This window comes from Nerophis lumbriciformis, linkage group LG37, assembly GCF_033978685.3.
Source record: "Nerophis lumbriciformis linkage group LG37, RoL_Nlum_v2.1, whole genome shotgun sequence".
Classification (NCBI taxonomy): domain Eukaryota; kingdom Metazoa; phylum Chordata; class Actinopteri; order Syngnathiformes; family Syngnathidae; genus Nerophis; species Nerophis lumbriciformis.
In genome coordinates this window covers 9,643,667-9,668,384 of record NC_084584.2, presented here as the reverse complement: position 1 = coordinate 9,668,384, position 24,718 = coordinate 9,643,667, and the positions used below count along the sequence as shown (strand labels likewise).

General features: G+C 44.8%; 1 protein-coding gene across 1 annotated transcript in view; it reads right to left on the bottom strand.

Annotated features, from left to right (window-relative positions):
* Positions 1-189: 189 nt before the first annotated feature.
* The window catches only part of LOC133577208 (uncharacterized), a 224,382-nt gene continuing 199,853 nt past the window's right edge, over positions 190-24,718 (bottom strand). Inside the window, exon 40 of the mRNA XM_072912544.1 lies at positions 190-24,073. Coding sequence (XP_072768645.1) covers positions 519-24,073 — 23,555 coding nt within the window. The 3' untranslated portion in view covers positions 190-518. The remainder of the gene's footprint in view (positions 24,074-24,718) is intronic.

Genomic DNA, 24,718 nt, shown 5'->3' with positions numbered 1-24,718 from the left:
ATGTGTAGCTCAATTTACCCTCTAGAGAGCGCTGTGGACTAAAGTTTCAATCCATCAATACTTTAGACTGTGACTGGAGTATTATACCTGTGGTATGGTCATCATGCTTCAATGATATTATTAATAGGTTTTTTTCCCAATTTATATCAACATAATGTCAGGGCCTAATCATTAAAATAAAAAAAAGGATTAGCTCTCAAAGTCATTTATTTGATCACTTTTTTCAAACAGCATAAAAAACAGGTTCGGTAAACATAAAATGCAGGTTAGAACTCAGTAATTTCTCAACGTATAAGGAAATAATTACGTTGCCGGTAAATGCGTCGATTATGGTTCTCTATAGCTCACAAAAACACAAACGTAAATGAACAAAAAAAAAGTTTGTCAAAGTAGAGGAAATTAAAAAACAATTCACAGTCCAATCAACGTTAGAAAGACTTGGGTAAAAAAAAATTGCTTGCCACAATACAGATTAAGATATCAAACGAGATATTAAGCACCAAGGACTAAGGTGCTCTTTACTTGTACAAGGGGAGTAAGCTAAGTCCAGTGACAGGGTCTGTGACACACCTCTCTATCAGTTGGAGATAGGTAAGGTTCTCTTGTGTGTTGGGATCAAAAAAGCCCTTGGTGTCGTCATCTGGGTCAGACAAAATTTGGTTAATTTCTTCGTCAAAGTAGCCTCTTTCATATGCCACCTGCACAGGCACTCTGTGACTGTTTACTGGGTCGATGATGCCTCCTGTGGCAATTTGAGCTTCAAGGAGACGAATTCCATGATCCTTGACTATCAGGTCTTTTTTCAGAGCCTGGAACAAAGATATGGTGTCTTCAGTGTAAGGGTCTCTATATCCTGTGACTGCTCGTTCCGCTGAGAGCAGTTTGTTTTTCCACTCGTTGCCAACCACTCTCTGAGCCACAGCTTCTTCTACTGAAAGTTTCTTGTTGTTGACTGGGTCAATGACAAAGCCAGTGGCAGCTTGGGCTTCCAGCAGAACCAGAGATGTACCAGGGGTCAGCCGGCATCTGGATTTGGCTTCATATATGCTCATGATCTCCTTGGTTGACTGCAAGTATACTCCTGCAATGCTGTTGGTCCCCTCCAGGTACTTGCGGACGGATTGCATTTGACTAACTTCCTGCACGGTGACATTACCTGCATTTAAATCTTTGTAGATTTCTTCACTGATGATTTTTGATTTTAGCAACTCTGTAGCACTGACGTCTTTCCTTATTCCTTGAAAACTTTCCATGTGTGCAGTCTCTGTAACTAAGGTGCTGATAGTGGTTTCTATGGTGCTGCTGTCCATTGTTGTTTCTTGAGTCAGACATGTGACTGCTGATGATGAGGTGGTGGTGGTGGTCTGCTGCTGAATAATCATCAAGATGATCTCCAAGAAACGTTGGACTGTGATAGCTCCGGACTTGTACTGCTGCACAAGTTCTCGCCTTCTCTCCTCAGTTATGTATCTGGAGTAGAGCAGTTCCCACAGCGAGACTGTCATTCCTTGGTACTCCTCTCCTGCTTTGGTGGTTGTTGTTGATTTCAGTTTAAGTTTTGTGGCCTCGTCAACAAAGAAGTAGAACTCCCCTTTCTTCACAATAACCAGCAGACTCAGACCAGTGATGGGGTCTGTGACACACCTCTCTATCAGTTGGAGATAGGTAAGGTTCTCTTGTGTGTTGGGATCGAAAAAGCCCTTGGTGTCGTCATCTGGGTCGGACAAAATTTGGTTCATTTCTTTGTCAAAGTAGCCTCTTTCATATGCCACCTGCACAGGCACTCTGTGACTGTTTACTGGGTCGATGATGCCTCCTGTTGCAATTTGAGCTTCAAGGAGACGAATTCCATGATCCTTGACTATCAGGTCTTTTTTCAGAGCCTGGAACAAAGATATGGTGTCTTCAGTGTAAGGGTCTCTATATCCTGTGACTGCTCGTTCTGCTGAGAGCAGTTTGTTTTTCCACTCGTTGCCAACCAATCTCTGAGCCACAGCTTCTTCTACTGAAAGTTTCTTGTTGTTGACTGGGTCAATAACAAAGCCAGTGGCAGCTTGGGCTTCCAGCAGAACCAGAGATGTACCAGGGGTCAGCAGGCCTATGGATTTGGCTTCATAGATGCTCAAGGTCTCATGGGTTGACTGCAAGTATACCCCTGCAATGCTGTTAGTCCCTTCCAGGTACTTGCGGACAGATCGCATTTGACTAACTTCCTGCACGGTGACTTTTCCTGCATTTAGATCTTTGTAGATTTCTTCACCGATGATTTTTGATTTAAGCAACTCTGTAGCACTGACATCCTTCCTTATTCCTTGAAAACTTTCCATGTCTCTGGTCTCTGTAACTGTGGTGCTGATGGTGGTTTCTATGGTGCTGCTGTCCATTGTTGTTTCTTGAGTCAGACATGTGACTGCTGATGATGAGGTGGTGGTGGTGGTCTGCTGCTGAATAATCATCAAGATGATCTCCAAGAAACGTTGGATTGTGATAACTCCGGACTTGTACTGCTGCACAAGTTCTCGCCTTCTCTCCTCAGTTATGTATCTGGAGTAGAGCAGTTCCCACAGCGAGACTGTCATTCCTTGGTACTCCTCTCCTGCTTTGGTGGTTGTTGTTGATTTCAGTTTAAGTTTTGTGGCCTCGTCAACAAAGAAGTAGAACTCACCTTTCTTCACAATAACTAGCAGACTCAGACCAGTGATGGGGTCTGTGACACACCTCTCTATCAGTTGGAGATAGGTAAGGTTGTCTTGTGTGTTGGGATCAAAAAAGCCCTTGGTGTCATCATCTGGGTCAGACAAAATTTGGTTCATTTCTTTGTCAAAGTAGCCTCTTTCATATGCCACCTGCACAGGCACTCTGTGACTGTTTACTGGGTCGATGATGCCTCCTGTTGCAATTTGAGCTTCAAGGAGACGAATTCCATGATCCTTGACTATCAGGTCTTTTTTCAGAGCCTGGAACAAAGATATGGTGTCTTCAGTGTAAGGGTCTCTATATCCTGTGACTGCTCGTTCTGCTGAGAGCAGTTTGTTTTTCCACTCGTTGCCAACCAATCTCTGAGCCACAGCTTCTTTTACTGAAAGTTTCTTGTTGTTGACTGGGTCAATGACAAAGCCAGTGGCAGCTTGGGCTTCCAGCAGAACCAGAGATGTACCAGGGGTCAGCAGGCCTCTGGATTTGGCTTCATAGATGCTCAAGGTCTCATGGGTTGACTGCATGTATACCCCTGCAATGCTGTTGGTCCCTTCCAGGTACTTGCGGACAGATCGCATTTGACTAACTTCCTGCACGGTGACTTTTCCTGCATTTAGATCTTTGTAGATTTCTTCACCGATGATTTTTGATTTAAGCAACTCTGTAGCACTGACATCCTTCCTTATTCCTTGAAAACTTTCCATGTCTCTGGCCTCTGTAACTGTGGTGCTGATGGTGGTTTCTATGGTGCTGCTGTCCATTGTTGTTTCTTGAGTCAGACATGTGACTGCTGATGATGAGGTGGTGGTGGTGGTCTGCTGCTGAATAATCATCAAGATGATCTCCAAGAAACGTTGGATTGTGATAACTCCGGACTTGTACTGCTGCACAAGTTCTCGCCTTCTCTCCTCAGTTATGTATCTGGAGTAGAGCAGTTCCCACAGCGAGACTGTCATTCCTTGGTACTCCTCTCCTGCTTTGGTGGTTGTTGTTGATTTCAGTTTAAGTTTTGTGGCCTCGTCAACAAAGAAGTAGAACTCACCTTTCTTCACAATAACTAGCAGACTCAGACCAGTGATGGGGTCTGTGACACACCTCTCTATCAGTTGGAGATAGGTAAGGTTCTCTTGTGTGTTGGGATCAAAAAAGCCCTTGGTGTCATCATCTGGGTCAGACAAAATTTGGTTCATTTCTTTGTCAAAGTAGCCTCTTTCATATGCCACCTGCACAGGCACTCTGTGACTGTTTACTGGGTCGATGATGCCTCCTGTTGCAATTTGAGCTTCAAGGAGACGAATTCCATGATCCTTGACTATCAGGTCTTTTTTCAGAGCCTGGAACAAAGATATGGTGTCTTCAGTGTAAGGGTCTCTATATCCTGTGACTGCTCGTTCTGCTGAGAGCAGTTTGTTTTTCCACTCGTTGCCAACCAATCTCTGAGCCACAGCTTCTTCTACTGAAAGTTTCTTGTTGTTGACTGGGTCAATGACAAAGCCAGTGGCAGCTTGGGCTTCCAGCAGAACCAGAGATGTACCAGGGGTCAGCAGGCCTTTGGATTTGGCTTCATAGATGCTCAGGGTCTCATGGGTTGACTGCAAGTATACCCCTGCAATGCTGTTGGTCCCTTCCAGGTACTTGCGGACAGATCGCATTTGACTAACTTCCTGCACGGTGACTTTTCCTGCATTTAGATCTTTGTAGATTTCTTCACCGATGATTTTTGATTTTAGCAACTCTGTAGCACTGACATCCTTCCTTATTCCTTGAAAACTTTCCATGTCTCTGGTCTCTGTAACTGTGGTGCTGATGGTGGTTTCTATGGTGTTGCTGTCCATTGTTGTTTCTTGAGTCAGACATGTGACTGCTGATGATGAGTTGGTGGTGGTGGTCTGCTGCTGAATAATCATCAAGATGATCTCCAAGAAACGTTGGATTGTGATAGCTCCGGACTTGTACTGCTGCACAAGTTCTCGCCTTCTCTCCTCAGTTATGTATCTGGAGTAGAGCAGTTCCCACAGCGAGACTGTCATTCCTTGGTACTCCTCTCCTGCTTTGGTGGTTGTTGTTGATTTCAGTTTAAGTTTTGTGGCCTCGTCAACAAAGAAGTAGAACTCACCTTTCTTCACAATAACTAGCAGACTCAGACCAGTGATGGGGTCTGTGACACACCTCTCTATCAGTTGGAGATAGGTAAGGTTCTCTTGTGTGTTGGGATCAAAAAAGCCCTTGGTGTCATCATCTGGGTCAGACAAAATTTGGTTCATTTCTTTGTCAAAGTAGCCTCTTTCATATGCCACCTGCACAGGCACTCTGTGACTGTTTACTGGGTCGATGATGCCTCCTGTTGCAATTTGAGCTTCAAGGAGACGAATTCCATGATCCTTGACTATCAGGTCTTTTTTCAGAGCCTGGAACAAAGATATGGTGTCTTCAGTGTAAGGGTCTCTATATCCTGTGACTGCTCGTTCTGCTGAGAGCAGTTTGTTTTTCCACTCGTTGCCAACCAATCTCTGAGCCACAGCTTCTTCTACTGAAAGTTTCTTGTTGTTGACTGGGTCAATGACAAAGCCAGTGGCAGCTTGGGCTTCCAGCAGAACCAGAGATGTACCAGGGGTCAGCAGGCCTTTGGATTTGGCTTCATAGATGCTCAGGGTCTCATGGGTTGACTGCAAGTATACCCCTGCAATGCTGTTGGTCCCTTCCAGGTACTTGCGGACAGATCGCATTTGACTAACTTCCTGCACGGTGACTTTTCCTGCATTTAGATCTTTGTAGATTTCTTCACCGATGATTTTTGATTTAAGCAACTCTGTAGCACTGACATCCTTCCTTATTCCTTGAAAACTTTCCATGTCTCTGGTCTCTGTAACTGTGGTGCTGATGGTGGTTTCTATGGTGCTGCTGTCCATTGTTGTTTCTTGAGTCAGACATGTGACTGCTGATGATGAGGTGGTGGTGGTGGTCTGCTGCTGAATAATCATCAAGATGATCTCCAAGAAACGTTGGATTGTGATAGCTCCGGACTTGTACTGTTGCACAAGTTCTCGCCTTCTCTCCTCAGTTATGTATCTGGAGTAGAGCAGTTCCCACAGCGAGACTGTCATTCCTTGGTACTCCTCTCCTGCTTTGGTGGTTGTTGTTGATTTCAGTTTAAGTTTTGTGGCCTCGTCAACAAAGAAGTAGAACTCCCCTTTCTTCACAATAACTAGCAGACTCAGACCAGTGATGGGGTCTGTGACACACCTCTCTATCAGTTGGAGATAGGTAAGGTTCTCTTGTGTGTTGGGATCGAAAAAGCCCTTGGTGTCGTCATCTGGGTCGGACAAAATTTGGTTCATTTCTTTGTCAAAGTAGCCTCTTTCATATGCCACCTGCACAGGCACTCTGTGACTGTTTACTGGGTCGATGATGCCTCCTGTGGCAATTTGAGCTTCAAGGAGACGAATTCCATGATCCTTGACTATCAGGTCTTTTTTCAGAGCCTGGAACAAAGATATGGTGTCTTCAGTGTAAGGGTCTCTATATCCTGTGACTGCTCGTTCTGCTGAGAGCAGTTTGTTTTTCCACTCGTTGCCAACCAATCTCTGAGCCACAGCTTCTTCTACTGAAAGTTTCTTGTTGTTGACTGGGTCAATGACAAAGCCAGTGGCAGCTTGGGCTTCCAGCAGAACCAGAGATGTACCAGGGGTCAGCAGGCCTTTGGATTTGGCTTCATAGATGCTCAGGGTCTCATGGGTTGACTGCAAGTATACCCCTGCAATGTTGTTGGTCCCTTCCAGGTACTTGCGGACAGATCGCATTTGACTAACTTCCTGCACGGTGACTTTTCCTGCATTTAGATCTTTGTAGATTTCTTCACCGATGATTTTTGATTTTAGCAACTCTGTAGCACTGACATCCTTCCTTATTCCTTGAAAACTTTCCATGTCTCTGGTTTCTGTAACTGTGGTGCTGATGGTGGTTTCTATGGTGCTGCTGTCCATTGTTGTTTCTTGAGTCAGACATGTGACTGCTGATGATGAGTTGGTGGTGGTGGTCTGCTGCTGAATAATCATCAAGATGATCTCCAAGAAACGTTGGATTGTGATAGCTCCGGACTTGTACTGCTGCACAAGTTCTCGCCTTCTCTCCTCAGTTATGTATCTGGAGTAGAGCAGTTCCCACAGCGAGACTGTCATTCCTTGGTACTCCTCTCCTGCTTTGGTGGTTGTTGTTGATTTCAGTTTAAGTTTTGTGGCCTCGTCAACAAAGAAGTAGAACTCACCTTTCTTCACAATAACTAGCAGACTCAGACCAGTGATGGGGTCTGTGACACACCTCTCTATCAGTTGGAGATAGGTAAGGTTCTCTTGTGTGTTGGGATCAAAAAAGCCCTTGGTGTCATCATCTGGGTCAGACAAAATTTGGTTCATTTCTTTGTCAAAGTAGCCTCTTTCATATGCCACCTGCACAGGCACTCTGTGACTGTTTACTGGGTCGATGATGCCTCCTGTTGCAATTTGAGCTTCAAGGAGACGAATTCCATGATCCTTGACTATCAGGTCTTTTTTCAGAGCCTGGAACAAAGATATGGTGTCTTCAGTGTAAGGGTCTCTATATCCTGTGACTGCTCGTTCTGCTGAGAGCAGTTTGTTTTTCCACTCGTTGCCAACCAATCTCTGAGCCACAGCTTCTTCTACTGAAAGTTTCTTGTTGTTGACTGGGTCAATGACAAAGCCAGTGGCAGCTTGGGCTTCCAGCAGAACCAGAGATGTACCAGGGGTCAGCAGGCCTTTGGATTTGGCTTCATAGATGCTCAGGGTCTCATGGGTTGACTGCAAGTATACCCCTGCAATGCTGTTGGTCCCTTCCAGGTACTTGCGGACAGATCGCATTTGACTAACTTCCTGCACGGTGACTTTTCCTGCATTTAGATCTTTGTAGATTTCTTCACCGATGATTTTTGATTTAAGCAACTCTGTAGCACTGACATCCTTCCTTATTCCTTGAAAACTTTCCATGTCTCTGGTCTCTGTAACTGTGGTGCTGATGGTGGTTTCTATGGTGCTGCTGTCCATTGTTGTTTCTTGAGTCAGACATGTGACTGCTGATGATGAGGTGGTGGTGGTGGTCTGCTGCTGAATAATCATCAAGATGATCTCCAAGAAACGTTGGATTGTGATAGCTCCGGACTTGTACTGCTGCACAAGTTCTCGCCTTCTCTCCTCAGTTATGTATCTGGAGTAGAGCAGTTCCCACAGCGAGACTGTCATTCCTTGGTACTCCTCTCCTGCTTTGGTGGTTGTTGTTGATTTCAGTTTAAGTTTTGTGGCCTCGTCAACAAAGAAGTAGAACTCCCCTTTCTTCACAATAACTAGTAGACTCAGACCAGTGATGGGGTCTGTGACACACCTCTCTATCAGTTGGAGATAGGTAAGGTTCTCTTGTGTGTTGGGATCGAAAAAGCCCTTGGTGTCGTCATCTGGGTCGGACAAAATTTGGTTCATTTCTTTGTCAAAGTAGCCTCTTTCATATGCCACCTGCACAGGCACTCTGTGACTGTTTACTGGGTCGATGATGCCTCCTGTGGCAATTTGAGCTTCAAGGAGACGAATTCCATGATCCTTGACTATCAGGTCTTTTTTCAGAGCCTGGAACAAAGATATGGTGTCTTCAGTGTAAGGGTCTCTATATCCTGTGACTGCTCGTTCTGCTGAGAGAAGTTTGTTTTTCCACTCGTTGCCAACCAATCTCTGAGCCACAGCTTCTTCTACTGAAAGTTTCTTGTTGTTGACTGGGTCAATGACAAAGCCAGTGGCAGCTTGGGCTTCCAGCAGAACCAGAGATGTACCAGGGGTCAGCAGGCCTTTGGATTTGGCTTCATAGATGCTCAGGGTCTCATGGGTTGACTGCAAGTATACCCCTGCAATGTTGTTGGTCCCTTCCAGGTACTTGCGGACAGATCGCATTTGACTAACTTCCTGCACGGTGACTTTTCCTGCATTTAGATCTTTGTAGATTTCTTCACCGATGATTTTTGATTTTAGCAACTCTGTAGCACTGACATCCTTCCTTATTCCTTGAAAACTTTCCATGTCTCTGGTTTCTGTAACTGTGGTGCTGATGGTGGTTTCTATGGTGCTGCTGTCCATTGTTGTTTCTTGAGTCAGACATGTGACTGCTGATGATGAGTTGGTGGTGGTGGTCTGCTGCTGAATAATCATCAAGATGATCTCCAAGAAACGTTGGATTGTGATAGCTCCGGACTTGTACTGCTGCACAAGTTCTCGCCTTCTCTCCTCAGTTATGTATCTGGAGTAGAGCAGTTCCCACAGCGAGACTGTCATTCCTTGGTACTCCTCTCCTGCTTTGGTGGTTGTTGTTGATTTCAGTTTAAGTTTTGTGGCCTCGTCAACAAAGAAGTAGAACTCACCTTTCTTCACAATAACTAGCAGACTCAGACCAGTGATGGGGTCTGTGACACACCTCTCTATCAGTTGGAGATAGGTAAGGTTCTCTTGTGTGTTGGGATCAAAAAAGCCCTTGGTGTCATCATCTGGGTCAGACAAAATTTGGTTCATTTCTTTGTCAAAGTAGCCTCTTTCATATGCCACCTGCACAGGCACTCTGTGACTGTTTACTGGGTCGATGATGCCTCCTGTTGCAATTTGAGCTTCAAGGAGACGAATTCCATGATCCTTGACTATCAGGTCTTTTTTCAGAGCCTGGAACAAAGATATGGTGTCTTCAGTGTAAGGGTCTCTATATCCTGTGACTGCTCGTTCTGCTGAGAGCAGTTTGTTTTTCCACTCGTTGCCAACCAATCTCTGAGCCACAGCTTCTTCTACTGAAAGTTTCTTGTTGTTGACTGGGTCAATGACAAAGCCAGTGGCAGCTTGGGCTTCCAGCAGAACCAGAGATGTACCAGGGGTCAGCAGGCCTTTGGATTTGGCTTCATAGATGCTCAGGGTCTCATGGGTTGACTGCAAGTATACCCCTGCAATGCTGTTGGTCCCTTCCAGGTACTTGCGGACAGATCGCATTTGACTAACTTCCTGCACGGTGACTTTTCCTGCATTTAGATCTTTGTAGATTTCTTCACCGATGATTTTTGATTTAAGCAACTCTGTAGCACTGACATCCTTCCTTATTCCTTGAAAACTTTCCATGTCTCTGGTCTCTGTAACTGTGGTGCTGATGGTGGTTTCTATGGTGCTGCTGTCCATTGTTGTTTCTTGAGTCAGACATGTGACTGCTGATGATGAGGTGGTGGTGGTGGTCTGCTGCTGAATAATCATCAAGATGATCTCCAAGAAACGTTGGATTGTGATAGCTCCGGACTTGTACTGCTGCACAAGTTCTCGCCTTCTCTCCTCAGTTATGTATCTGGAGTAGAGCAGTTCCCACAGCGAGACTGTCATTCCTTGGTACTCCTCTCCTGCTTTGGTGGTTGTTGTTGATTTCAGTTTAAGTTTTGTGGCCTCGTCAACAAAGAAGTAGAACTCCCCTTTCTTCACAATAACTAGTAGACTCAGACCAGTGATGGGGTCTGTGACACACCTCTCTATCAGTTGGAGATAGGTAAGGTTCTCTTGTGTGTTGGGATCGAAAAAGCCCTTGGTGTCGTCATCTGGGTCGGACAAAATTTGGTTCATTTCTTTGTCAAAGTAGCCTCTTTCATATGCCACCTGCACAGGCACTCTGTGACTGTTTACTGGGTCGATGATGCCTCCTGTGGCAATTTGAGCTTCAAGGAGACGAATTCCATGATCCTTGACTATCAGGTCTTTTTTCAGAGCCTGGAACAAAGATATGGTGTCTTCAGTGTAAGGGTCTCTATATCCTGTGACTGCTCGTTCTGCTGAGAGAAGTTTGTTTTTCCACTCGTTGCCAACCAATCTCTGAGCCACAGCTTCTTCTACTGAAAGTTTCTTGTTGTTGACTGGGTCAATGACAAAGCCAGTGGCAGCTTGGGCTTCCAGCAGAACCAGAGATGTACCAGGGGTCAGCAGGCCTTTGGATTTGGCTTCATAGATGCTCAGGGTCTCATGGGTTGACTGCAAGTATACCCCTGCAATGTTGTTGGTCCCTTCCAGGTACTTGCGGACAGATCGCATTTGACTAACTTCCTGCACAGTGACTTTTCCTGCATTTAGATCTTTGTAGATTTCTTCACCGATGATTTTTGATTTTAGCAACTCTGTAGCACTGACATCCTTCCTTATTCCTTGAAAACTTTCCATGTCTCTGGTCTCTGTAACTGTGGTGCTGATGGTGGTTTCTATGGTGCTGCTGTCCATTGTTGTTTCTTGAGTCAGACATGTGACTGCTGATGATGAGTTGGTGGTGGTGGTCTGCTGCTGAATAATCATCAAGATGATCTCCAAGAAACGTTGGATTGTGATAGCTCCGGACTTGTACTGCTGCACAAGTTCTCGCCTTCTCTCCTCAGTTATGTATCTGGAGTAGAGCAGTTCCCACAGCGAGACTGTCATTCCTTGGTACTCCTCTCCTGCTTTGGTGGTTGTTGTTGATTTCAGTTTAAGTTTTGTGGCCTCGTCAACAAAGAAGTAGAACTCACCTTTCTTCACAATAACTAGCAGACTCAGACCAGTGATGGGGTCTGTGACACACCTCTCTATCAGTTGGAGATAGGTAAGGTTCTCTTGTGTGTTGGGATCAAAAAAGCCCTTGGTGTCATCATCTGGGTCAGACAAAATTTGGTTCATTTCTTTGTCAAAGTAGCCTCTTTCATATGCCACCTGCACAGGCACTCTGTGACTGTTTACTGGGTCGATGATGCCTCCTGTTGCAATTTGAGCTTCAAGGAGACGAATTCCATGATCCTTGACTATCAGGTCTTTTTTCAGAGCCTGGAACAAAGATATGGTGTCTTCAGTGTAAGGGTCTCTATATCCTGTGACTGCTCGTTCTGCTGAGAGCAGTTTGTTTTTCCACTCGTTGCCAACCAATCTCTGAGCCACAGCTTCTTCTACTGAAAGTTTCTTGTTGTTGACTGGGTCAATGACAAAGCCAGTGGCAGCTTGGGCTTCCAGCAGAACCAGAGATGTACCAGGGGTCAGCAGGCCTTTGGATTTGGCTTCATAGATGCTCAGGGTCTCATGGGTTGACTGCAAGTATACCCCTGCAATGCTGTTGGTCCCTTCCAGGTACTTGCGGACAGATCGCATTTGACTAACTTCCTGCACGGTGACTTTTCCTGCATTTAGATCTTTGTAGATTTCTTCACCGATGATTTTTGATTTAAGCAACTCTGTAGCACTGACATCCTTCCTTATTCCTTGAAAACTTTCCATGTCTCTGGTCTCTATAACTGTGGTGCTGATGGTGGTTTCTATGGTGCTGCTGTCCATTGTTGTTTCTTGAGTCAGACATGTGACTGCTGATGATGAGGTGGTGGTGGTGGTCTGCTGCTGAATAATCATCAAGATGATCTCCAAGAAACGTTGGATTGTGATAGCTCCGGACTTGTACTGCTGCACAAGTTCTCGCCTTCTCTCCTCAGTTATGTATCTGGAGTAGAGCAGTTCCCACAGCGAGACTGTCATTCCTTGGTACTCCTCTCCTGCTTTGGTGGTTGTTGTTGATTTCAGTTTAAGTTTTGTGGCCTCGTCAACAAAGAAGTAGAACTCCCCTTTCTTCACAATAACTAGCAGACTCAGACCAGTGATGGGGTCTGTGACACACCTCTCTATCAGTTGGAGATAGGTAAGGTTCTCTTGTGTGTTGGGATCGAAAAAGCCCTTGGTGTCGTCATCTGGGTCGGACAAAATTTGGTTCATTTCTTTGTCAAAGTAGCCTCTTTCATATGCCACCTGCACAGGCACTCTGTGACTGTTTACTGGGTCGATGATGCCTCCTGTGGCAATTTGAGCTTCAAGGAGACGAATTCCATGATCCTTGACTATCAGGTCTTTTTTCAGAGCCTGGAACAAAGATATGGTGTCTTCAGTGTAAGGGTCTCTATATCCTGTGACTGCTCGTTCTGCTGAGAGAAGTTTGTTTTTCCACTCGTTGCCAACCAATCTCTGAGCCACAGCTTCTTCTACTGAAAGTTTCTTGTTGTTGACTGGGTCAATGACAAAGCCAGTGGCAGCTTGGGCTTCCAGCAGAACCAGAGATGTACCAGGGGTCAGCAGGCCTTTGGATTTGGCTTCATAGATGCTCAGGGTCTCATGGGTTGACTGCAAGTATACCCCTGCAATGTTGTTGGTCCCTTCCAGGTACTTGCGGACAGATCGCATTTGACTAACTTCCTGCACGGTGACTTTTCCTGCATTTAGATCTTTGTAGATTTCTTCACCGATGATTTTTGATTTTAGCAACTCTGTAGCACTGACATCCTTCCTTATTCCTTGAAAACTTTCCATGTCTCTGGTCTCTGTAACTGTGGTGCTGATGGTGGTTTCTATGGTGCTGCTGTCCATTGTTGTTTCTTGAGTCAGACATGTGACTGCTGATGATGAGTTGGTGGTGGTGGTCTGCTGCTGAATAATCATCAAGATGATCTCCAAGAAACGTTGGATTGTGATAGCTCCGGACTTGTACTGCTGCACAAGTTCTCGCCTTCTCTCCTCAGTTATGTATCTGGAGTAGAGCAGTTCCCACAGCGAGACTGTCATTCCTTGGTACTCCTCTCCTGCTTTGGTGGTTGTTGTTGATTTCAGTTTAAGTTTTGTGGCCTCGTCAACAAAGAAGTAGAACTCACCTTTCTTCACAATAACTAGCAGACTCAGACCAGTGATGGGGTCTGTGACACACCTCTCTATCAGTTGGAGATAGGTAAGGTTCTCTTGTGTGTTGGGATCAAAAAAGCCCTTGGTGTCATCATCTGGGTCGGACAAAATTTGGTTCATTTCTTTGTCAAAGTAGCCTCTTTCATATGCCACCTGCACAGGCACTCTGTGACTGTTTACTGGGTCGATGATGCCTCCTGTTGCAATTTGAGCTTCAAGGAGACGAATTCCATGATCCTTGACTATCAGGTCTTTTTTCAGAGCCTGGAACAAAGATATGGTGTCTTCAGTGTAAGGGTCTCTATATCCTGTGACTGCTCGTTCTGCTGAGAGCAGTTTGTTTTTCCACTCGTTGCCAACCAATCTCTGAGCCACAGCTTCTTTTACTGAAAGTTTCTTGTTGTTGACTGGGTCAATGACAAAGCCAGTGGCAGCTTGGGCTTCCAGCAGAACCAGAGATGTACCAGGGGTCAGCAGGCCTCTGGATTTGGCTTCATAGATGCTCAAGGTCTCATGGGTTGACTGCATGTATACCCCTGCAATGCTGTTGGTCCCTTCCAGGTACTTGCGGACAGATCGCATTTGACTAACTTCCTGCACGGTGACTTTTCCTGCATTTAGATCTTTGTAGATTTCTTCACCGATGATTTTTGATTTAAGCAACTCTGTAGCACTGACATCCTTCCTTATTCCTTGAAAACTTTCCATGTCTCTGGTCTCTGTAACTGTGGTGCTGATGGTGGTTTCTATGGTGTTGCTGTCCATTGTTGTTTCTTGAGTCAGACATGTGACTGCTGATGATGAGTTGGTGGTGGTGGTCTGCTGCTGAATAATCATCAAGATGATCTCCAAGAAACGTTGGATTGTGATAGCTCCGGACTTGTACTGCTGCACAAGTTCTCGCCTTCTCTCCTCAGTTATGTATCTGGAGTAGAGCAGTTCCCACAGCGAGACTGTCATTCCTTGGTACTCCTCTCCTGCTTTGGTGGTTGTTGTTGATTTCAGTTTAAGTTTTGTGGCCTCGTCAACAAAGAAGTAGAACTCACCTTTCTTCACAATAACTAGCAGACTCAGACCAGTGATGGGGTCTGTGACACACCTCTCTATCAGTTGGAGATAGTTAAGGTTCTCTTGTGTGTTGGGATCAAAAAAGCCCTTGGTGTCATCATCTGGGTCAGACAAAATTTGGTTCATTTCTTTGTCAAAGTAGCCTCTTTCATATGCCACCTGCACAGGCACTCTGTGACTGTTTACTGGGTCGATGATGCCTCCTGTTGCAATTTGAGCTTCAAGGAGACGAATTCCATGATCCTTGACTATCAGGTCTTTTTTCAGAGCCTGGAACAAAGATATGGTGTCTTCAGTGTAAGGGTCTCTATATCCTGTGACTGCTCGTTCTGCTGAGAGCAGTTTGTTTTTCCACTCGTTGCCAACCAATCTCTGAGCCACAGCTTCTTCTACTGAAAGTTTCTTGTTGTTGACTGGGTCAATGACAAAGCCAGTGGCAGCTTGGGCTTCCAGCAGAACCAGAGATGTACCAGGGGTCAGCAGGCCTTTGGATTTGGCTTCATAGATGCTCAGGGTCTCATGGGTTGACTGCAAGTATACCCCTGCAATGCTGTTGGTCCCTTCCAGGTACTTGCGGACAGATCGCATTTGACTAACTTCCTGCACGGTGACTTTTCCTGCATTTAGATCTTTGTAGATTTCTTCACCGATGATTTTTGATTTTAGCAACTCTGTAGCACTGACATCCTTCCTTATTCCTTGAAAACTTTCCATGTCTCTGGTCTCTGTAACTGTGGTGCTGATGGTGGTTTCTATGGTGCTGCTGTCCATTGTTGTTTCTTGAGTCAGACATGTGACTGCTGATGATGAGGTGGTGGTGGTGGTCTGCTGCTGAATAATCATCAAGATGATCTCCAAGAAACGTTGGATTGTGATAGCTCCGGACTTGTACTGCTGCACAAGTTCTCGCCTTCTCTCCTCAGTTATGTATCTGGAGTAGAGCAGTTCCCACAGCGAGACTGTCATTCCTTGGTACTCCTCTCCTGCTTTGGTGGTTGTTGTTGATTTCAGTTTAAGTTTTGTGGCCTCGTCAACAAAGAAGTAGAACTCCCCTTTCTTCACAATAACTAGCAGACTCAGACCAGTGATGGGGTCTGTGACACACCTCTCTATCAGTTGGAGATAGGTAAGGTTCTCTTGTGTGTTGGGATCGAAAAAGCCCTTGGTGTCGTCATCTGGGTCGGACAAAATTTGGTTCATTTCTTTGTCAAAGTAGCCTCTTTCATAAGCCACCTGCACAGGCACTCTGTGACTGTTTACTGGGTCGATGATGCCTCCTGTGGCAATTTGAGCTTCAAGGAGACGAATTCCATGATCCTTGACTATCAGGTCTTTTTTCAGAGCCTGGAACAAAGATATGGTGTCTTCAGTGTAAGGGTCTCTATATCCTGTGACTGCTCGTTCTGCTGAGAGCAGTTTGTTTTTCCACTCGTTGCCAACCAACCTCTGAGCCACAGCTTCTTCTACTGAAAGTTTCTTGTTGTTGACTGGGTCAATGACAAAGCCAGTGGCAGCTTGGGCTTCCAGCAGAACCAGAGATGTACCAGGGGTCAGCAGGCCTCTGGATTTGGCTTCAGAGATGCTCAGGGTCTCATGGGTTGACTGCAAGTATACCCCTGCAATGCTGTTGGTCCCTTCCAGGTACTTGCGGACAGATCGCATTTGACTAACTTCCTGCACGGTGACTTTTCCTGCATTTAGATCTTTGTAGATTTCTTCACCGATGATTTTTGATTTAAGCAACTCTGTAGCACTGACATCCTTCCTTATTCCTTGAAAACTTTCCATGTCTCTGGTCTCTGTAACTGTGGTGCTGATGGTGGTTTCTATGGTGCTGCTGTCAATTGTTGTTTCTTGAGTCAGACATGTGACTGCTGATGATGAGGTGGTGGTGGTGGTCTGCTGCTGAATAATCATCAAGATGATCTCCAAGAAACGTTGGATTGTGATAGCTCCGGACTTGTACTGCTGCACAAGTTCTCGCCTTCTCTCCTCAGTTATGTATCTGGAGTAGAGCAGTTCCCACAGCGAGACTGTCATTCCTTGGTATTCCTCTCCTGCTTTGGTGGTTGTTGTTGATTTCAGTTTAAGTTTTGTGGCCTCGTCAACAAAGAAGTAGAACTCCCCTTTCTTCACAATAACCAGCAGACTCAGACCAGTGATGGGGTCTGTGACACACCTCTCTATCAGTTGGAGATAGGTAAGGTTCTCTTGTGTGTTGGGATCGAAAAAGCCCTTGGTGTCGTCATCTGGGTCAGACAAAATTTGGTTCATTTCTTTGTCAAAGTAGCCTCTTTCATATGCCACCTGCACAGGCACTCTGTGACTGTTTACTGGGTCGATGATGCCTCCTGTTGCAATTTGAGCTTCAAGGAGACGAATTCCATGATCCTTGACTATCAGGTCTTTTTTCAGAGCCTGGAACAAAGATATGGTGTCTTCAGTGTAAGGGTCTCTATATCCTGTGACTGCTCGTTCTGCTGAGAGCAGTTTGTTTTTCCACTCGTTGCCAACCAATCTCTGAGCCACAGCTTCTTCTACTGAAAGTTTCTTGTTGTTGACTGGGTCAATGACAAAGCCAGTGGCAGCTTGGGCTTCCAGCAGAACCAGAGATGTACCAGGGGTCAGCAGGCCTCTGGATTTGGCTTCATAGATGCTCAGGGTCTCATGGGTTGACTGCAAGTATACCCCTGCAATGCTGTTGGTCCCTTCCAGGTACTTGCGGACAGATCGCATTTGACTAACTTCCTGCACGGTGACTTTTCCTGCATTTAGATCTTTGTAGATTTCTTCACCGATGATTTTTGATTTAAGCAACTCTGTAGCACTGACATCCTTCCTTATTCCTTGAAAACTTTCCATGTCTCTGGTCTCTGTAACTGTGGTGCTGATGGTGGTTTCTATGGTGCTGCTGTCCATTGTTGTTTCTTGAGTCAGACATGTGACTGCTGATGATGAAGTGGTAGTGGTGGTCTGCTGCTGAATAATCATCAAGATGATCTCCAAGAAACGTTGGATTGTGATAGCTCCGGACTTGTACTGCTGCACAAGTTCTCGCCTTCTCTCCTCAGTTATGTATCTGGAGTAGAGCAGTTCCCACAGCGAGACTGTCATTCCTTGGTACTCCTCTCCTGCTTTGGTGGTTGTTGTTGATTTCAGTTTAAGTTTTGTGGCCTCGTCAACAAAGAAGTAGAACTCCCCTTTCTTCACAATAACCAGCAGACTCAGACCAGTGATGGGGTCTGTGACACACCTCTCTATCAGTTGGAGATAGGTAAGGTTCTCTTGTGTGTTGGGATCGAAAAAGCCCTTGGTGTCGTCATCTGGGTCAGACAAAATTTGGTTCATTTCTTTGTCAAAGTAGCCTCTTTCATATGCCACCTTCACAGGCACTCTGTGACTGTTTACTGGGTCGATGATGCCTCCTGTGGCAATTTGAGCTTCAAGGAGACGAATTCCATGATCCTTGACTATCAGGTCTTTTTTCAGAGCCTGGAACAAAGATATGGTGTCTTCAGTGTAAGGGTCTCTATATCCTGTGACTGCTCGTTCTGCTGAGAGCAGTTTGTTTTTCCACTCGTTGCCAACCACTCTCTGAGCCACAGCTTCTTCTACTGAAAGTTTCTTGTTGTTGACTGGGTCAATGACAAAGCCAGTGGCAGCTTGGGCTTCCAGCAGAACCAGAGATGTACCAGGGGTCAGCAGGCCTCTGGATTTGGCTTCATAGACGCTCAGGGTCTCATGGGTTGACTGCAAATATACCCCTGCAATGCTGTTGGTCCCTTCCAGGTACTTGCGGACAGATCGCATTTGACTAACTTCCTGCACGGTGACTTTTCCTGCATTTAGATCTTTGTAGATCTCTTCACCGATGATTTTGGATTTAAGCAACTCTGTAGCACTGACATCCTTTCTTATTCCTTGAAAACTTTCCATGTCTCTGGTCTTTGTAACTGTGGTGTTGATGGTGGTTTCTATGGTGCTGCTGTCCACTGTTGTTTCTTGAGTCAGACATGTGATTGCAGATGATGAGGTGGTGGTGGTGGTGGTCAGCTGCTGAATAATCATCAAGATGATCTCCAAGAAACGTTGGATTGTGATAGCTCCGGACTTGTACTGCTGCACAAGTTCTCGCCTTCTCTCCTCAGTTATGTATCTGGAGTAGAGCAGTTCCCACAGCGAGACTGTCATTCCTTGGTACTCCTCTCCTGCTTTGGTGGTTGTTGTTGATTTCAGAATGAGTTTTGTGGCCTCATCAACAAAGAAATAGAACTCCCCTTTCTTTACAATGGATAGCAAATTAAGTCCAGTGAGGGGGTCTGTGACACACCTCTCTATCAGTTGGAGATAGGTAAGGTTCTCTTGTGTGTTGGGATCAAAAAAGCCCTTGGTGTCATCATCTGGGTCAGACAAAATTTGGTTCATTTCCTCGTCAAAGTATCCTCTTTGATATGCCACCTGCACAGGCAATCTGTGACTGTATATTGGGTCAATTATGCCTCCTGTGGCAATTTGAGCCTCAAGGAGACGAATTCCATGATCTTTGACAATGAGATCCTTATTCAATGCCTGGAATAAGGAAATTGTGCCACCAGTGTAGGGGTCTCTGTATCCTGTAACTGCTCGTTCTGCTGAGAGTAGTTTGTTTTTCCACTCAGTGCCAACTACTCCCTGAGCCAGAGCTTCTTCTACTGAAAGTTTCTTGTTGTTGACTGGGTCAATGACAAAGCCAGTGCCAGCTTGGGCTTCCAAGAGTATAAGAGAAGTACCAGGAGTCAGCAGGCCTCTTGTCTTTGCTTCGTATATGCTCATAACCTTCTTTGTAGACTCAACTCTGACACCAGCTATACAATTTGTAGCTCCAAGATACTTCTGAATGGATTCCATTTTGTTGACATTCTCTTCGGTCACTTTCCCATGTATAATCTTTGTAAAAAGCTCCTTTGAGATGATTTTGGACTCAAACAACTCACTTGCAGTGACATGCTTCCTTAGTCCTTTGAACTTTCTTTCTTTGGATGAGACCTCTGTAATGATGACTGTGAGTACTTCAATTAGTTCATCAATTGTCATGGTACCAGTCTTATATTGTTGTATAAGCTGGTCTCTTTTTTGTTGGGAAACGTATTTAGACATTAAAGCTTCCCAAAGGGTGACTTCTTTCTCTTCGAGTATCCATGTTTTCAAAACAAATGTTTTGTTTTTAAACTCGACCTGCATTTGGTCTTCTGACTGAACAATGTCGTATTCACCTGTCTGTAATGGCAGAAGAAGCAGGCCTGTTTTTGGATCACTTTCACATCTCTCCATCAGCTCAAGGTAGGATATTTTTTCTTTGGTGTTTGGGTCAATGTGTCCTTTTGTTTCATCAGTGGAATTCAGCAGAAGGTTTTTGAGTTCGTCATCCAGAAGTCTGTTTTGGACTGCAACATTAGCAGGTACTCTGATGCTCATATGTGGGTCTATGATTCCACCTGTTGCTATTTGTGCTTCAAGAAGACGAATGCCATCTTTTCTTTGGATCAGCTGTTTATTCATAGCCTCATACAAAGATATTGATGCATCAGTATAGGGATCTTTATACCCAGTGACAGCTTGTTCAGCTACCAGAAGCTGCTCATGTACATCTGATCCAATTACCTTCTCAAGTGCAGCTTGGTCAACAGTGTAAAACTTGTTTTTGGTAGGATCGATGATCCAACCTGTGGATGCCTGTGCTTCCAGCAGCAAAAGCGCCACATCATTTGTCAACACACAGTCCTTTTTTGCAGCATATATGCTTACAACTGTCTGGGACGGATACATTCTAATTCCAGCAATGCTTGCGGTTCCATTCAGGTATCGTCTCACACAATCACGTTTGGCAACTCCTTCAAAAGACACTTGCTCTTCGTTAATCTTTTTGAATGTAATAGTGTTAATAATATCAGAGTCAAGCAGTTGTTTGGCAGACACATGCTTTCTTAGACCCATGATCGTTTTGGGAGTTTCACTCCTAACCAGTTTTTCAATTGTAGATCTGACGACTGTGATTATGGTTTGTATGCTAACCTTTCTTGCTCTGAATGTTTCAATCAGTTCAAAGCGATGTTCTTCAGTGAAGTAGCCAGAGTGGAGCAAGTCCCACAGAGAAACAGATTTCCCTGCATAGCTCACAATTGTCTCGTCAAACTCTTGTTTAATCTGCCTGTCGGTGTACAACTTCACATTTGTCGTTGAAGCTTTTGGTGTGACAGCAATTGGTAAGAAGAACAATCCAGTTTCTTTATCTTTCATGCATCTACCTAACATGTCCAAGTATGTCAGATTCTCTTTGGTGTTTGGGTCAAAAAATCCTTTTGTGTCATCAGTCGGGTCCAATAGAGTTTGATTAAGCTCTTCATCAAAATATCCTTTCCTGTATGCAACATCAAGAGGTAGATGAAGACACTTTAAAGGATCAATGATTCCACCTGTGGCAATTTGGGCCTCAAGTAAACGAATGCCATGTTCTCTTACAACAAGGTCTTTCTTCAAGGCTTGGAAAAGAGAAATCTTTTGGCCATTGTATGGATCGACGTAACCAGTGACCGCCTTCTCTGCTGATAAAAGCTTTTCATACATCTGTGGACAAATTAACTTCTCCCTTAGCGCTTGTTCCACTGTGAGCTTTTTGTTTGCCAGAGGATCAACAATGAAACCTGTTGCTGCTTGTGCTTCAAGAAGGCACAGAGCAGTGCCGGGTGTCAGGATAGCATTTTTCTGTGCCTCGTAGATGGTTAGCTTCTGATTGGAGGGCTGCAGTATCACCCCGGCCACACAACTTGTTCCTTGTAGGTAAGATTGCACGCTTTCCATTTTCAGCACATCGGTGGTCCTAATCTTTCCATCGATCAAGCGACTGTATGTTTTTTCATCCACTATTTCAAGCTCTAAAAGATCCACCACAGAAACCTCTCCCCTAAGGGTTTTGAAGCTTAGTCCTGCTTGCTGTTTTATCTCCTTGCTCTCAATGATGTCTAAAATAAACACACTAATTTCCTCAACTGTTACTTTCCTGGATTTGAAGAGTTTGAAAAACTCCTGCCTTTTTTCCTCTCCTAGATACTCTGAATTGATAAGATCCCAAAGAGTTGTGTGCTTGCCCTTGAATCGTCCGTACCTGACAGACACAGTTGTTGTTCTAAATAGCTCCTTCATGGTATCATCTATGTTTATTTTGTTACTTCTGCCTTTGAGTGGCAGCAGGCATAGTCCTGTGCTGGAGTCTGTGACACATCTGGACATGAGCTGCAAGTACGTGAGATTCTCGTGGGTGTTGGGGTCAAAAAACCCTTTGGTGTCATCACTAGGATCACTCAGGATCTCATTCATCTCCTCATTAAAATATCCACGCCTATAGGCGACATGGATTGGAATGCGATGGCTGTTAACCGGGTCAATGATCCCACCGGTGGCAATTTGGGCCTCCAGGAGTCGAATTCCATGATCTTGTAGGATAAGGCCTTTTTGCATGGCTTGGAACAAAGAGATTGTTTTGCCATCGCACGGGTCTTTGTAGCCTGTCACTGCCTTCTCTGCAGAGCGTAATTTTTGGCACACATCAGCACCGACAACCTTAGCTTTGACTGCATCATCAACGGAAAACTTTCTGTTTCCAATGGGATCAATAAGGAACCCTGTTGCTGCTTGTGCCTCAAGTAAAACCAGAGCTGTTCCAGGCATCAATTTCCTCTTTTGCTTGGCCTGGTAAATAGTCAGAATTTGGGAGTCAGGAAGAAGAACACCTGCAATGCTGTCTTTCCCCTGAAGGTACACACTTATGTTTTGGTCTTCTATGACTTCCTTGACAGACTTCTTTCCTTTTTTCAGGTCATCAAGGACATCCTCGCTAATGATTTCAGCCTCGACCAGCTGTTTAGCAGTGACAGTTTCCCTAATTCCTTCAAAGAAAACCTTAGTTGTTTTTACAGACGTCTCTATGATTTCCAGAACAGTTGTGACAATCGTCTCGATAGTGAGCTTCTTCTGTACGTACTTCCATATGATGTCTTTCCTCTGCTCTTCATTTAAGTATTCTGACATCAGCAGTTCCCAGAGTGATACGGTCATTCCCATGTACTTGCCACATGTCACGCTCACCTTTTTCTTTTTCAAGACCATCTTTGTTTGGTAGTCAATGAAGCTGAAATTCAGTGCGTCAGACCTGCCGCGGATTGGTAAGAGACACAGTCCAGTGACAGGATCAATGACACACCTCTCTATCAGCTGCAGATAAGTTAGGTTCTCCTCTGTGTTTGGATCAAAGAATCCCTTGGTGTCGTCTCCGGAATCCTCAAGTATGGCCTTCATTTCTTCATCGAAATAGCCTCTTTTAAAGGCCACCTCTGTGGGAAGTCTGTGGCTGTTAATAGGGTCAATAATTCCACCGGTGGCGATTTGCGCCTCAAGTAGGCGGATCCCGTGTGTCTTAACGATGAGATCTTTTGAAAGCGCTTGAAACAGGGAAATGGTTTCGCCTGTGTACGGGTCTTTGTATCCGGTTACCGCTCGTTCAGCGGAGAGGAGTTTAGCGTAATGTTCTGGACCCACAAGTTTGTTCTTTACAGCCTGTGCCACTGTGAATTTTTTATTTTCGATAGGATCAGTCAGGAATCCAGTTGAAGCCTGTGCCTCCAGTAGAACCAGTGCTGTTCCAGGCATCAGTATGCGTTTCTTCATTGCTTCATAAATGCTCATCCTCTGACCGGTGGAAAGTAGTGCGATGCCTGCAATGCTTCCTTTACCTTCAAGGTATTCCCTCACCGCCTCTATCAGCATCACTTCTTGGGTTGTGGTCTTCCCCTTCTGCAGGTCATCATAAATGTCTTTGTCGATGATATTGGACTCAAGAAGTTTTGCGGAGGAAATGCCTTGTCTCAGACCTTTAAAAATGATGAAGACAGGTAGAAGGAGCATGCCCGTCTCAGGTTCAACAATGCATTTCTCCAAGATCTTTGTGTAGCTCACATGTTCTTGTGTACTTGGATTGTAGAACACCTTTAACTCTGCCATCTGGTCGTCCAGCAGACCTTTTTCATAGTAACCTTTCTGAATGGCCGAGTCAACAGTAATATGTGTCTTCAGAATGGGATCAAACGGGCCGTGAGTGGATACCTGTGCTTCCAGGAGCCTCAAGCCATGATCTCTTGGAACTAAATCTTTCTGCATAGCTTGGAACAAAGATATGGTTCCGTTAGTGTAGGGATCCACGTAGCCAGTGACAGCTTTTTCCGCCATAAGGAGCTTCTCCTTCATCTCGGGTCCAATTAGCTCCTCTTTGACAGCATCGGCCACAGGAAGTGTTCGATTGTTAACCGGGTCCACGATGCCCACCGTGGCGGCTTGTGCTTCAAGCAGGGCCAACGCCGTTCCTGGTTTGAGCAGGCGTTTTTTCATGGCTTGGTATATGGTGATCTTCTCCTTGGTTGCCTCCAGATAAACGCCTGTCACGGGGCCATAAGATTTAGAGTGGCCGTTTTGTTTCATCTCAGTGTTTTGATTAATGGGCCCCATCTTGGTCGAATACACCTGTGTAACAGAACCTGAGTTAAATCAGTTGGTATGTTGTCTACAACACGGTTATTACAGCAGAGTATCAGTTTCGCAGAGGTGTCCTAACGTTTCCACTTTTTCCAAGTGTGAGTATTGTACTTTTTACACAGCAGCTGTTTGAGTCCAACATGCATCTTAGTTGTAGACTAGTTAGCTTTCTATTAGCATGCTATTTTTTTTTTGTGCTAATTTTGCAGGTATACTCCTTTTGTCAAATATTTTGTTGCTTGACAAATGATACCTGTTAGCATGCTAAAGTTGGCTAATTTTGTAGGTATACACCCTAGTCATATTTTAGTACTTAATGCGTTAGCAGGCTAGCATTTACAAAAAAAAATAATAGAACAAACCAGTAATATATTTTGACGCTTGTTATAGTTAGAATTTTAAAAAACTAACATTAGCATGCTAGATTTTTTTAGCTAATATAGCAGGTATACACCTTAGTGTCATATATTTTGGTATTTCACAAATTCTAACTGTAAGCATGCTAATGTGAGCATGTTAGCATAATACTGTTAGCATGGTAGCTTTTCTTTTGCTAATTTAGTAGGTATACACCTCTTGTGTCAAATATTTTGTTGCTTGACAAATGACACCTTTTAGCATGCTAAAGTTAGCTAATTTTGTAGGTGTACACCTCA